General features: G+C 40.8%; 1 protein-coding gene across 1 annotated transcript in view; it reads right to left on the bottom strand.

The window, feature by feature from the left end:
* Positions 1–5,211: 5,211 nt before the first annotated feature.
* The window catches only part of slc25a23b (solute carrier family 25 member 23b), a 40,794-nt gene continuing 31,934 nt past the window's right edge, over positions 5,212–14,071 (bottom strand). The window contains exons 6-10 of the mRNA XM_040045930.1: positions 10,288–10,440; positions 9,976–10,089; positions 7,436–7,603; positions 6,427–6,577; positions 5,212–6,300 (exon numbers count right to left, since the gene is read on the bottom strand). Coding sequence (XP_039901864.1) covers positions 6,119–6,300; positions 6,427–6,577; positions 7,436–7,603; positions 9,976–10,089; positions 10,288–10,440 — 768 coding nt within the window. The 3' untranslated portion in view covers positions 5,212–6,118. The remainder of the gene's footprint in view (positions 6,301–6,426; positions 6,578–7,435; positions 7,604–9,975; positions 10,090–10,287; positions 10,441–14,071) is intronic.

Consider the following 14,071-nt stretch of genomic DNA (forward strand, 5'->3'; position numbering starts at 1 on the left):
TGCCTCCCATTCTACTTTTAAATACTTTAGGAACAACAAGTAGGGCTGCAGAGTGAGAGCGAAGTGCTCTAATAGGGTGATATGGTACTACAAGGTCATTAAGATAAGATAGGGCCTGATTATTTAAGACCTTGTATGTGAGGAGCAGGATTTTGAATTCTGGATTTAACAGGAACCAGTGAAGGGAAGCCAATACAAGAGAAATATGCTCTCTCTTTCTAGTCCCTGTCAGGACTCTTGCTGCAGCATTTTGGATTAACTGAAGGCTTTTCAGGGAGTTTTTAGGACTTCCTGATAATAATGAATTACAGTAGTCCAGCCTGGAAGTAATAAATGCATGAACTAGTTTTTCAGCGTCACTCTGAGACAGGATATTTCTAATTTTAGAGATGTTGCGCAAATGGAAGAAAGCAGTCTTACATATTTGTTTAATATGTGCATTGAAGGACATATCCTGGTTAAAAATGACTCCAAGGTTCCTCACAGTGTTACTGGAGGCCAAGGTAATGCCATCCAGAGTAAGAATCTGGTTAGATACCATATTTCTAAGATTTTCAGGGCCGAATACAATAACCTCAGTTTAATCTGAATTAAGAAGCAGAAAGTTAGCAGCCATCCAGGTCTTTATGTCTTTAAGACATTCCTGCAGTTTAAATCAGCCTATAATTCCAGATGACGCCTCCTGCAAGCTTTTAAGGCATTGCACAGTGCACCGGACTACTTTTCATATTTCTGACTTACCTTTTTCCAAATGTGGGGAGCACAGTGTACTGAGTGTACTGTTTCAGCAAAGTCTAAATGATCAAACAAGGGAACTTACCTCTAAACATAAAACCAACACTGCTGATTCTTCCATCTCTTAAATCATAAAAATAGATAACTGTCTAAGCGAATGAAGAGCGTAAAAGGATATATTTCAAAGTGAGGGCGCCCCTTATTTCTGGTTCTGGAGTCTAGAAAACTGGAGACATGCAAATAGGAAGGTAAGCAAACACCCATGTCTGAGTTGGCCCCTAAGTCAATGGGTAGGCCTTGTTATATCAGGATTTTGTTGGGACAACTTTTATATAGAATTAGAGCCACCGTCTGCTTACGATGATGATTATGTACATAAAAGGGAGCTAGGCCTTTAAGATAACAGTAAATAAACCATTACTTAAAAAACTCACTTGACACAGCTATCTTAGCTAATTATAGGCCAATCTCCAGCCTTCCTTTTATCTAAAAAAAATCTGGAAAGAGTAGTTGTAAAAGTGTTAACTGATGATCTGTAGAGGAATGGCTTATTTGAAGAATTTCAGTCAGGTTTAAGAACTCATCACAACACAGAAACAGCTTTAGTGAAGGTGATGTTCTTAAGTCCGTTGTTATGATTTGGTGCTATACAAAGACATCGGAATTAAGTAGTTCAATAACCAACAAAGCCCAGTACATTGCAAAATATGTAAGAAAACTGTTCTCCCTAATAGTGGAAACAAACTTGTTTTACCACTTGAGTCAATAACATGGTTGAGTACAAAAACAGATGTGTACTACAACGTGATATTCATATCTCAGTGAGCTGCGTCAAGCTTAAAATCTGCATTTTCTGTTTCATGACAGTGGCTCTCTTAGCTATACCACTGTGGTAACTAATGGTGAATACATAACATGGTTGAGAGCAAGTAAAGTTTTATTTGTATAGCACATTTCAAGATAAGCATCTCTAAGTGTTTCACACTAAAATGCTAGAAGATAAAAACAAAAGTTAACAAAAAGCAAGTGAAAAAAGATGACTTTTTGGGTGTTTTTATGAAAGAGACCACAAGATCCACAGATCTCAAGCTCAGAAGGAGAAAGTTCCAAAGTCTGGGGGTCACTGTTGCAAAAGCTCTGCCTCCTTTAGTTTTCAGCCTCATGTGAAGCACAGTCAGCAGGCCCTGATACCTCAGGGACCTGTATGTGACAAGGATTTAAAATTTGAGTCTAAATTTACCAGGAAATGGTAAATGGCCTGTATTTATATAGCGCTTTACTAGTCCCTAAGGACCCCAAAGTGCTTTACATATCCAGTCATCCACCCATTGGTGATGGCAGCTACATTGTAGCCACAGCCACCCTGGGGTGCACTGACAGAGGCGAGGCTGCCGGACACTGGCGCCACCGGGCCCTCTGACCACCACCAGTAGGAAACGGGTGAAGTGTCTTGCCCAAGGACACAACGACCGAGACTGTCCAAGACGGGGCTTGAACCGGCAACCTTCCGATTACAAGGCGAACTCTCAACTCTTGAGCCACGATCGCCCGATCGGAAGCAAATAAAGAGAAGACAATATAAATTTTAAAGCTTTTAGATCATCCCGATAAGAAAGAATAGCAGTAGTCCAGTCTAGAAGTAATAAATACATAAACTAGGAGCCTCATTTCACTTCTCACTTCTGCTTAGCCCTAGGTGCCCAGGTGAGCCCGTCTTCTGGCTATTAACCACAGGCTAATGGACAAACAGGGTCAATCAGGAGCGGAAGCAGCACTTCAGTGTGTAATAGCTACTAACCCTGCTTCTTAGTGCAGTATGCAGGTAATTCTTTGATATGATCAGGTTATAAACCACAGTGGTTTTAGTTTATTCAACTCACAAAACCCTGACAGAAAAAAATGTAACCGTTGGCTGGATACACACTTAATAAAACCTAGCCAAAAAATCCAAATAGCCACCCAAAGATGCCCTTACTGAGGGAACAATTAGTTTTCTTAACCAGCTTGTTGGCTGTGGGGCAATAACAATAGCAAAGTGACTGAGATGACTGAGGTGGAGGATTCCTGAAACAAACCTAACTTGTGACAGTAAAGATGGGGATGTCCTGGAAGAAAGGCACACCTAACACAACTTGCAGGACTTAACCTCGTAATATTCAACACTATACCATCCAATCACTGAGGTCCAAGGTTACGGTTAGAATGCATCACAGTCAGACATCAAGACTCTGAATCATGACTGTAAAGATATACTGTTTTTTGATTAATCTGATATGCCTTAAAAAACCCTAATTCCAAAAAAGTTGGGATGCTGGAAAATGTAAATAAATCAGAATGCAAGGATTTTCAAAATTAATGAACCCATTTTTATTCACATATAGAAAACCTATTTATTCAAAACAGAAACTGAAAACATTAAATGTTATAACTGAGAAAATGCACCATATTGAGAAAAATATTAGCTAATTTTAAATTTGATGTCAGAACACATCTCAAGTGTTGGGACAGATCTGGGAACTGATGGAAGAAATTGCTGGACTTAAAAATGCAACTTTTAAAATGTATTCCACTACAGATTACATGCCCCAAAATGTATTTTGTAACATATTCCGTTATGTTACTCAGTGAGAGTAACATATTCTGAATACTTTGGATTACTTAATATATTATCATGCTTTTTACAACTACATGAATGTACTATTGCTGTGTGATTTATTACTTTTACTGAAGGTTATTCGCCATACCACTACCAACTAGATGTTTACACCTTAATATAAATGAGTAACAGTAGGGTGGACATTAGGTAAGGCTGCACTTTTGCAGCGATCGTGTATAGAAAACTATTTTGTGCGTATATAAAACAGGGACCTCTGGCTAATACGTCGGGTTCGTAGCCGAAAACTAGCTTTACTTTGTTGTCTGGGTCAACTTTGCTAGTGAGAGACAGAGAGAGGCGTTGAAAGGCTACTTATTGTTTTGGAGGAAAACACGAACACAGTGTACAGTTGAGTCTTAATAGCTTACTTACAACTGGGCTACTCTACCCATGAGGCTACATTCTTTAGAGATATGTCTGTAACACTCTGCCTATTGACTTCATATTAAATCATTTTTTGAACAATAATTTAAAAAACTATTTCTTCACGTCATTATGCGGGCCACAAGCAGAGGTAACATGGGCCACGAGATTGAGACACAGGCATTAGAGCCTCTTAATGCCTGTTTTGTTTGGGTTTCCACCGGCGTTAGAGCATAGCTGAACATATGAAACAGGAAAATACTGCTGTGTAATCCATTTATTTCAACAAAGTAACTGTATTCTGAATATCACCTTTTTAAACGGTAACTGTAACGGAATACAGTTACTCATATTTTGTATTTTAATTAAGTAACGCCAGTACATGTATTCCGTTACTCCCCAACACTGCCTTTATATACCTTTTGCAATTGATGATGCCTTTCCAGATGTGCAACCTACCAATTCCACGGGTGCTAATATACCTCCATGCTATCAGACATGCATGCTTTTGACATGTGTGCTGATAACAATCTGTATGATCCATCTCCTCTTTGGTCTGGAGGATGCATTCTCCATGTTTTTCAAAAAGAATTTCAGATTTTGATTTGTCTGACTACAGAATGGTTTTCTGGTTTTTCAGTCTATTTAGTCCCTTTTAAATGAATTTGGTCCAGAAGATGATGCTCATATATGGGGGCTTCTTTATATGACAACATTTTAATCTGCACAACAGACGGTCTTCACAGACAATCATTTCTGAAAGCACTCCCGAACCCCTATCAGTTTCCCATTACAGAATCAGTTTTTGTTTGGTTTTTATAGGCCTGAATATCACAAGCATTCAATATAGATTTTTGGTCTTGTTCCTTGTATACAGAGATTTCTCGAGATTTCTAGACTCTTCTGATGTTATTATGTACTGTAGATGACAAGATATTTCAAGTCATTTTATGTCCTGTAACAAAATGTTTCCATGAAATCATCAATTTGTAGTCATAGTGTTTTTGCAGACTGGTGAACCTCTTCCCAACATTGCTTTATTTTTTATATTATTTATATTTTATATTTTTTAAAAGTCATGTTGCAGACCTGTGGCTAGTTTGTCAAGCTATTACTTTTTAGTACCACTTACATTTTCAGCCTTCCGTTGTCCCCACCCAAATCTTTTGAGATGTGTTGCTTATATTAAATTTAAAATAAGCTAATATTTTCTTAAAATGGTACATTTCCTAAGTTCAGACATTTCATAGGTTTTCTATTTTGAAGCATATCCCGTCTGTCATAGGTCAGGAGATGGCCTATAGTCCTTTTAAGATTACAGCTAGGTTTGTTTAAGCTAAGATTTTTTTTCTCATCCTGTTCCTTTTGGAAACTTGCAGGAAGGAACATTGTTGAAAAAAAATGGAGCATAAACTCTTCATATCAAACCAAGTTTTGTGTTCACATCCACATTTTCACTACATGCAAGAAATCCATCTTCTCCATTTATTTCAATGTAGTTTCCAGCAACAGCTAGCAGCAAAACAGTTAAAGGTTTCAAAGGTTTACAGCAATGCACAGCTAAGTCATGCTGCAGCTCACATGCACACACTGCTTCTATATTATTTTATAACTTGAACAAGCAAACCCAGCTGTTTACCTCATGTTTGTTTCGACAAAATTATGAGAAGTCCTCCTTTTTGGAATCTGATAACCCGCTGTTGGAATCTCATGTATTTTGCAGTATTTTGTGACCTTTCCTAAATCATTATCAGATATTGATATACTACATATTGATACCTTTAAACCAACCCAAAATGTTGCTTACAGGACAAAAAGTCTGAGATTCAACTCTTGCTTGTGTGAGACGTTATCCAAACATTCTGGAAAAAGGGCCATGGAAAAAAGTGAGAAACAAGATCAGGAGAATCCTTGTCCTTTTTTGTGACATGTACTGTGCACTATAAATTTATGACAATGTAAACGTGGAGTTCTACTGGAATGTGCTGAGACATTGGATGGAGAAGGAGAATACAAAAAATAGCAGCCGCAAGTGAGTCCATCTGGATAAGGGTGAGAAGAATAGGGTAAGAATTTTCATTCCTAAGAACTTTTTGATGATTCCTCAAGCATAACATAATACTGTTAGAGTGGGCATCATTAGCCTCATTCTCCTCTCCAAGATCAATAAATTTATCCTGCTGACCTAGTACCTGCACTTTAAAAAGGTTGGAAATTGATGGTGTCCACAGATGTTTTGTGGCATCGGTGCACTGATCCTTCATCTTCTCTCTTAAGAGGCCCGAGAAGCTTAATTCTCCACTTCTGCTTCTTCTAACAAGCAAAATGTGTTTCTGCCTCCACAGTTGTGTTTGTCGCATCAGTCTAGTAAACCACTCCAAGGACCTTCTTCATGTGCTCGTAGACCACATAGGAGATGCTGACAGCAGGAATAACTTTGAGGAAGTTGGGCGTGATGCCTCGGTACAGACCTGGCACACCTTCATGAGATATGATGTATTTGAACTGACCCACCATGGTCAGCTTGGGTTTACCCTCAGTAATGGCTGAAAGTAAAAATGAGAACAATGTAAGCTACAGAGAGTAATATATGGACAGACTTATTGATAAATTGTTCCAATGTTTTGTAGGCCTACAACTGCCTACAATCTATCATTTACATCATATCGCACCCTGTGCCTGCATGCGAGTCCGGATGAGAGCGAGGGGATATGACGCTAGCTGGCCACAGGTGCTGGAGACAGTACCACAGCCCAGCAGGACCAAAACTCCTGGGTCTGCTGAGTTGACACAGTACCTCTGGAGCCAGGCATTCTTCAGGGTCTTAAAGCATGAGCAGTGAAAAATGTTAAGACACTAATAAAGGAGAGCAGTTAAAAGTTAAAAGAAAGAGGAAGAGAAAAAGGAAGGGGAAAGAAATTAACTGAAACGCATACACTGACAACCACTTTGTTAGATAGTCTGTTTAGCTGCTCAATAATGCAAATATGTAATCAGCCAAATATGTCAGGAACACATGGTCAAGATGACCTGTTGAAATTCAGGATGGGGCAGAATGGTGAATTAAGTACTGAATGTGGCATGGTTGTTAGTGCAAGATGGTATGGGGTGGGTTTCTTTAGAATCTACTGGGAGTTTTCTGCACAAACAATCTCTAGGGATTACAGAGAAGTAAAGTGAGTAAGTGTTACTTCTCTGGGCAAAAATACAATCTGTCTGCCAGAAGTCAAACAAGAATGAGTAGATCAGAAGACAACAATAACTCAAATGACCACCTGTTATATCTACATTATGCGTGCGTGGGAGTACAGTGTTCAGGTGTGGAATCCAAATGCAAGTGGTGAGTATGAGAGATCGAATGGAAAATATTAGGTGCAGAAGGAGAACACAGGTTAGCAATGCATGGAAACAGCAAAACATAGACAACTGAGGTGGCCTGTACTAACAGAGGTTAGCAGAAGAACCGGGTAAGGACAGTTGACAATGCTGGCTTTAAATGCCACTGGCTGATTGCTTCAAATCACGAACAGGTGCGGTGAGCTGATGAGGAATCTGCCCAGAGGCAGTGCCATAACCACACATGGCGAGACTCAGCTGGCCCATGAAAGGAACAAACATGCTAATGCTTCTGATCTGAAGTAACTCTTTATACACAGAGAGTGTACAGAAAGCAGTACATACCTCATACACAGCCAAGTCAATGCCAGCATATGGAATGATGCCCATTGTATTGGGCAGGTATCCTCTGTAGAATGCTCGGATACCCTCAGTCTTCAGAATCCGTCTGGCACAGTCAGCCATACCTGAGTACTGTCCGGTCTTCCTTAATGTAAGGCGAGTTTTCAGCACCTATCCAGCATAGGGAATAGAAGAAAAAAACGCATACAAATCCAAAATTAACACAGGAGTAAGTAGAAACAGTAGCAAGAGGTTCTTCTTCAATGAGTCAAAGAAGGTAGAACTGGTCTATGGTTTCTTTAAACACCTATTTTCTAATTCTTCCACTGATACAGTTGTACTTTACGGTAGCATTTCTTCAGTTTGACTAAAGAAGCCTCTTAAATAAGAGGTGAAACGTCTTTTACCAAACATTTTTCTTCTTACTCTGAGCAGAAGCCAGATTTCCTATGCCATGCCTCCCCAGCTGCAAACAAAATACAGAGCTAGTCACCGCTACCACCTTTAAGAGGGTTTGACTCCTTTTAACTACTTATGTCCAAACAATAATTTATAAGGGCTAAATGTGTGCTCTCTCCATTAGCCAGGATCAACCATGGCAAACCCTCCTCGCAGTCTCCCCCATTTGATTGCATTAAGTGGGAGTTCCGTGTTTGATGGAAACACCCCAAAGCTCCCCTGACTTTGAGCATGATAGGCTGAAGCCCTGTTAAGCTTGATGTTAAGATGTTTAAGAATTTGGGAGAACAGATTAAAGAAAAAGTTTGAACGATTTTTGGTATATTAAAAATGGAAATAAACTGAGTAAGCCCACACATGTGCCCCTGCAGCACCATTACTCCAAATTCATGTAATGCCCTAAACTGTCAAATTTGGATGGACTACAACCTTTAATTGACCCTGAAAGAGGCTTCATGCCTATCCCTAAGACAGGGCCAGAGGATCGTGTGAAACTCTCCTGTGACTAAACTGAAGCTCAAAGGAAACATTAATGTTGATAGCACTTGATAGTACATCAGGAATCTGAGACTGAAGGGCTTCAAAAACAAAAAACATCTTCAAAGGCCTCCTTAAATACCCACAGAACTGACCCTTTGGACTTTGCAACAGAGCACCAAACATGGGACCAGTGGCGGTTTTAGATATGGGAAACATGGGCAGCTGCCCAGGGCAGCATCGTAGTGGGGGCTGCATCATGGCATTGGGAGAAAAAAAAGTTGCTCGCACTCACGCTGCCCCGACATCATGCCAGCAAATTTTGGGGATTGCATAGGCACCGAATGGTTTTCTATTGCCCATTTGCAAGGAGTAAGGGCACCTCGTAAATGGAGGCGAGGGGTAGGACAGCAAGTGATTCTCTGGCTGGCTGGAGCAGCATCTAATAACAAGCTCACAAAATAAAAATAAATAAATATTTTAAAAAATAATAATAATAATCATTCGTAATATTGTCAATCCAAGCCCACTATGTATGAATTATTTTTCCTGGGTTGTGTGAAATCCAAAAAAACCCCCAACCTATAGAACCTGAATCTGTGCATAAGGTGTCTATTAGTGTATGTTGTGGGATTGGTTGTTGATACTGGAGTGCAAAATTACTGATGGAAGATTGACAAGAAGAGGTCAGAGCCATCAGGTCCTCAGTTTAGAAAAAAAGAGAAAAGAAGAGGAGAAACGAACAAAAGACACGGGTAAGCAGATGTGTCTTTGGATAATGGCAGGTATTATGTATCCTGAAACAAGATAACATTCATTAGTAGGTATTGGGAAAACTTCTGGTTGCCTTTGTTAGCCACTTGGCTATGATAGTAAACAGACAGTAGACACTGATGTGGTTTACTCAATCTTTTGGACTGTGTTCAGTACAATATTAATTAGCCATTACTGGAAGAGCTGTATTGTTGATTTGTCTGCTATTCTCAATTTAAAATTCAACAACAGTTTTCACAATAAAATATGTTAAGTTACAATCTTTAATATGTTTGGTGTGTGTGACTGTGTGTCGGGTGGGGTGGGGGAAGAAGGTTTTATTCTGTGATGAGAAAAAATGTAACCTTGATGGTCCTGATGGTTTCCAATGTTACTGGCTTAACAAGCAGATCCCACCTGAGATGTTCTCCACAGTGGAGGGGGCGCCATAATGGTCTGGGGTGCTACAATGCTACAGTACACAATGCCCGCAGGACAAGGGACTTCTTCCAGAAGAATAACATCACTCTTTTGGACCATCCTGCGTGTTCCCCTGATCTAAATCCAACTGAGAACCTTTGGGGATGGATGGCAAGGGAAGTTTACAAAAATGGACAACAGATCCAGACAGTAGATTCCTTTCAGATGGCCGTCTTTACCACTTGAAGAAATGTTCCCACTCACCTCATGGAAAAGCTTCCATCAAGCATGCCGCAAGGAATTTTTGAAGTGAACAACAATAATAGTGGAGCTACTCCTTACTGAGCTCATGTTTGGAACATTGAACATCTATCTATCTATCTATAAGAAACATATCTTCAAGAGGAAATGACTGACACAAATTTTAAACTCACCTCCATGGGATAGATGATAGTTTGGGCAGTAGCTCCTGCAAGCGACCCAGCAATGAACCTCTCTTGTACCCTTAAACTGCCCCCCTCTTTATTACCTCGGATCAGCCACTTGATCTGGAGTAGGAAGAGTGAGGAGCAGGAGGAGGGGAAACCACAAGCAATAAAAGATTTCAGAAGGACACAGTAGAGTGGACTATTATTTTTTTCCCACTGTAAACTAATATACAGTTACTACTTTTTCTACCACGAGTTAAGTAAACACTTAAGAGAACAGAAGACATAGTTCCACTTTCTCACTGTTTGTCCACTGACCTGTTCGTAGGCCATAAACTTAATGGCGGATTCAGGGGCAATTTTGAGGACGTTGATACCATTTCCCCTCCAGAGTGAAAGCACACCTCCCTCCTGGATCATCCCCCTCAGGCCAAACCACAGATTAATCTCTCGAGCTGTGGAGCCATGTACCTAAAAATTCAAATAATGACAGTAAAGCTGATTTTTCTTTTTTACCAATCTGTACTATGTTTTAAAAATACACTGTTGGCCACCAACCAAATATGTTAGCATGCTTATCCAACCCTAGTTGGGTATATGCGAAAAAGCAGAATACAAAGGTAAATATCTTTCTTATTAAGGCCATATAGATGTAAATGTTGCACACCAAAGATTCATTTTTGTTTGGATCACAGTCAGCACTTGTTTTTGGTCTGTATACAGACTTTGGCTACAAAGTATCTGAAGTAAAAAAAGGAGCATTCATCTGAAGCTGTATTTAATCCCATGTGATAAATGTCTTTTAGCTCTGTTTCTGGTCTTCATCTGGCCCTGAGTAAATTTTACTTATGGTATGAACTATGTTCACCAGACATTTTTAAGCAGTACCTCTCTGCTGTTTGCTGAAAACACTCTACACTGTGGATGACAATTATGTCATTAGCGGTGAAAAGTGGTGATGGTGTATGTTAAAGTGAATTGTTAAATGTTGTCATTTTTATGCTTACCATCTCTACATTGTTTCAAACTGTGTGATCAAAGACATTCCTTTGTCTCTGACCACCTCTCCAGCCACTGGTGCTGGGGGAGGTTTTATTGTAGATACATCCTATCTGAAAGATCTGTTTCTTGTGTTGTAAGCTTCCTGCTTTTATGATCCTTTTGGGGAGCAGGAGAACACGCATACACACACATTCTCACATGCATGCACACACACACACTACGAGGAGGGCTGCTCTTTGAAGGAGTTGGGCTGGTGACAGGTGAGGAGCGTTAAGCTCCACAGCCTGGTTCCGATCAGCCTTCCCTCGCTAGCGAGTAAAAGATCGGTTGAAGATGTTCTGTCTTGTTTTTGTTCTTCATGAGGAATAAATCTCTAAACTAGCGGGATCTGTGGAAGCGCAGACCCAACATTTATTTGGTCCTTCCGAGCCGGATCCCAACACATTGCGTCCACCGAGGAGGGGGGAGACACCGCCGCCGAAGTCTGCTAGCAGCCAGCATCTGGGACGCCTGATGAAAGCCCTGGTGCTTAACTTTATCACCAGGCTGGAGAGTTTGTGTCTGAACTCTCCTCGGGTTGGATGGCACTAGTGTCTATTTTTTTTTTTTTAATTTTTAAGGAGGGTTAAGCAGGTTTCCCATCGAAAGGAATGTTTTTCTCCGCCGCTGAGGGCATTGAGTGCTGGTTTCTCCAGCACTCAACGCTGGAGAAACCAGCACTTGTCAGAGCTCTTGTTGGTGTCTATTTTGTGTGTGCGGGCCAGACGTGGTCTGTTTGAGTGAGTCTGATTGTTGTTTTGTATGCAGTCACTTTTAAGCTGATGAGCAAGGTACACATTTTCAGAGCAGGAGCTGGTTGATAACGCATTAGAGGGAGGGAAACAGAGCTATGATATCTCAAGCATGCAGCTATCCGTGAGTTCAGTTTCTTCCTCACACCTCAGATGGGCAACAGCTTTTCTGCATCCTGATTCATGTGTGTGAGACCTTTGTAACATCAGTATCACGTTTTTTGTTTTGGCGAAAGGCACGTGATTGTGTTTGACATCATGGTGTGTGTGAGCCACAGAGAGGTGTGAAAGTATGTGAGTGAAGTGGTCTCGAACTGGGGAAGAGATGATTCTGCAGGTCACTTTCTAACCCAGTGGCCACAAAAGAAATAAAAAAGATTTGTGTTGATGAAATATGAATGATAAATGAAGGGTGTTTGATGTTTCTCAGCCTGAAACAACTGCAATCCCACTTTCTGTTTTTAAGAAAGGAGAGTTCAAAAACAGAGAGAGAGATGTGTGTTGTTTATGCGGTGATGAGAATAATGAAAACTTGATGAGAGAGGTACATAAAAACCCACACAAACAGAAAATGTCTTAACCATACTAACCCTACATGCATATACACATACAATGACACTCATGAAAACCAGACAGCATCTAAGCATGAGATTCTGTTTGTCATCTTGTCCAAGTCACTAGTAAGATGAAAGTGATACATAGACTAGTGTCTAATATTATAGGAGGACAGAATGCTGATGAGGGGTCTTGAATGAGTGAGCTGAGTGAGCTGATTGTTGAGTTTCTGATGTGTGAAGAAGTTTTAACATGGCACACATTTGGTTACATGAGAAGAAACTTATTACAGTGGGGCAAAAAAGTATTTAGTCAGCCACCGATTGTGCAAGTTCCCCCACCTAAAATGATGACAGAGGTCAGTAATTTGCACCAGAGGTACACTTCAACTGTGAGAGACAGAATGTGAAAAAAAAAATCCATGAATCCACATGGTAGGATTTGTAAAGAATTTATTCGTAAATTAGGGTGGAAAATAAGTATTTGGTCAATAACAAAAATACAACTCAATACTTTGTAACATAACCTTTGTTGGCAATAACAGAGGTCAAATGTTTACTATAGGTCTTTACCAGGTTTGCACACACAGTAGCTGGTATTTTGGCCCATTCCTCCATGCAGATCTTCTCGAGAGCAGTGATGTTTTGGGGCTGTCGCCGAGCAACACGGACTTTCAACTCCCGCCACAGATTTTCTATGGGGTTGAGGTCTGGAGACTGGCTAGGCCACTCCAGGACTTTCAAATGCTTCTTACGGAGCCACTCCTTTGTTGCCCGGGCGGTGTGTTTTGGATCATTGTCATGTTGGAAGACCCAGCCTCATTTCATCTTCAAAGTTCTCACTGATGGAAGGAGGTTTTGGCTCAAAATCTCACGATACATGGCCCCATTCATTCTGTCCTTAACACGGATCAGTCGTCCTGTCCCCTTGGCAGAAAAACAGCCCCATAGCATGATGTTTCCACCCCCATGCTTCACAGTAGGTATGGTGTTCTTGGGATGCAACTCAGTATTCTTCGTCCTCCAAACACGACGAGTTGAGTTTATACCAAAAAGTTCTACTTTGGTTTCATCTGACCACATGACATTCTCCCAATCCTCTGCTGTATCATCCATGTGCTCTCTGGCAAACTTCAGACGGGCCTGGACATGCACTGGCTTCAGCAGCGGAACACGTCTGGCACTGCGGGATTTGATTCCCTGCCGTTGTAGTGTGTTACTGATGGTGACCTTTGTTACTTTGGTCCCAGCTCTCTGCAGGTCATTCACCAGGTCCCCCCGTGTGGTTCTGGGATCTTTGCTCACCGTTCTCATGATCATTTTGACCCCACGGGATGAGATCTTGCGTGGAGCCCCAGATCGAGGGAGATTATCAGTGGTCTTGTATGTCTTCCATTTTCTGATGATTGCTCCCACAGTTGATTTTTTCACACCAAGCTGCTTGCCTATTGTAGATTCACTCTTCCCAGTCTGGTGCAGGTCTACAATACTTTTCCTGGTGTCCTTCGAAAGCTCTTTGGTCTTGGCCATGGCGGAGTTTGGAGTCTGACTGTTTGAGGCTGTGGACAGGTGTCTTTTATACAGATGATGAGTTCAAACAGGTGCCATTCATACAGGTAACGAGTGGGGGACAGAAAAGCTTCTTACAGAAGACGTTACAGGTCTGTGAGAGCCAGAGATTTTCCTTGTTTGAGGTGACCAAATACTTATTTTCCACCCTAATTTACGAATGAATTCTTTACAAATCCTACCATG

The sequence above is a fragment of the Simochromis diagramma genome, unplaced genomic scaffold (genome assembly GCF_900408965.1).
Source record: "Simochromis diagramma unplaced genomic scaffold, fSimDia1.1 OVJJ01000150.1, whole genome shotgun sequence".
NCBI lineage: Eukaryota > Metazoa > Chordata > Actinopteri > Cichliformes > Cichlidae > Simochromis > Simochromis diagramma.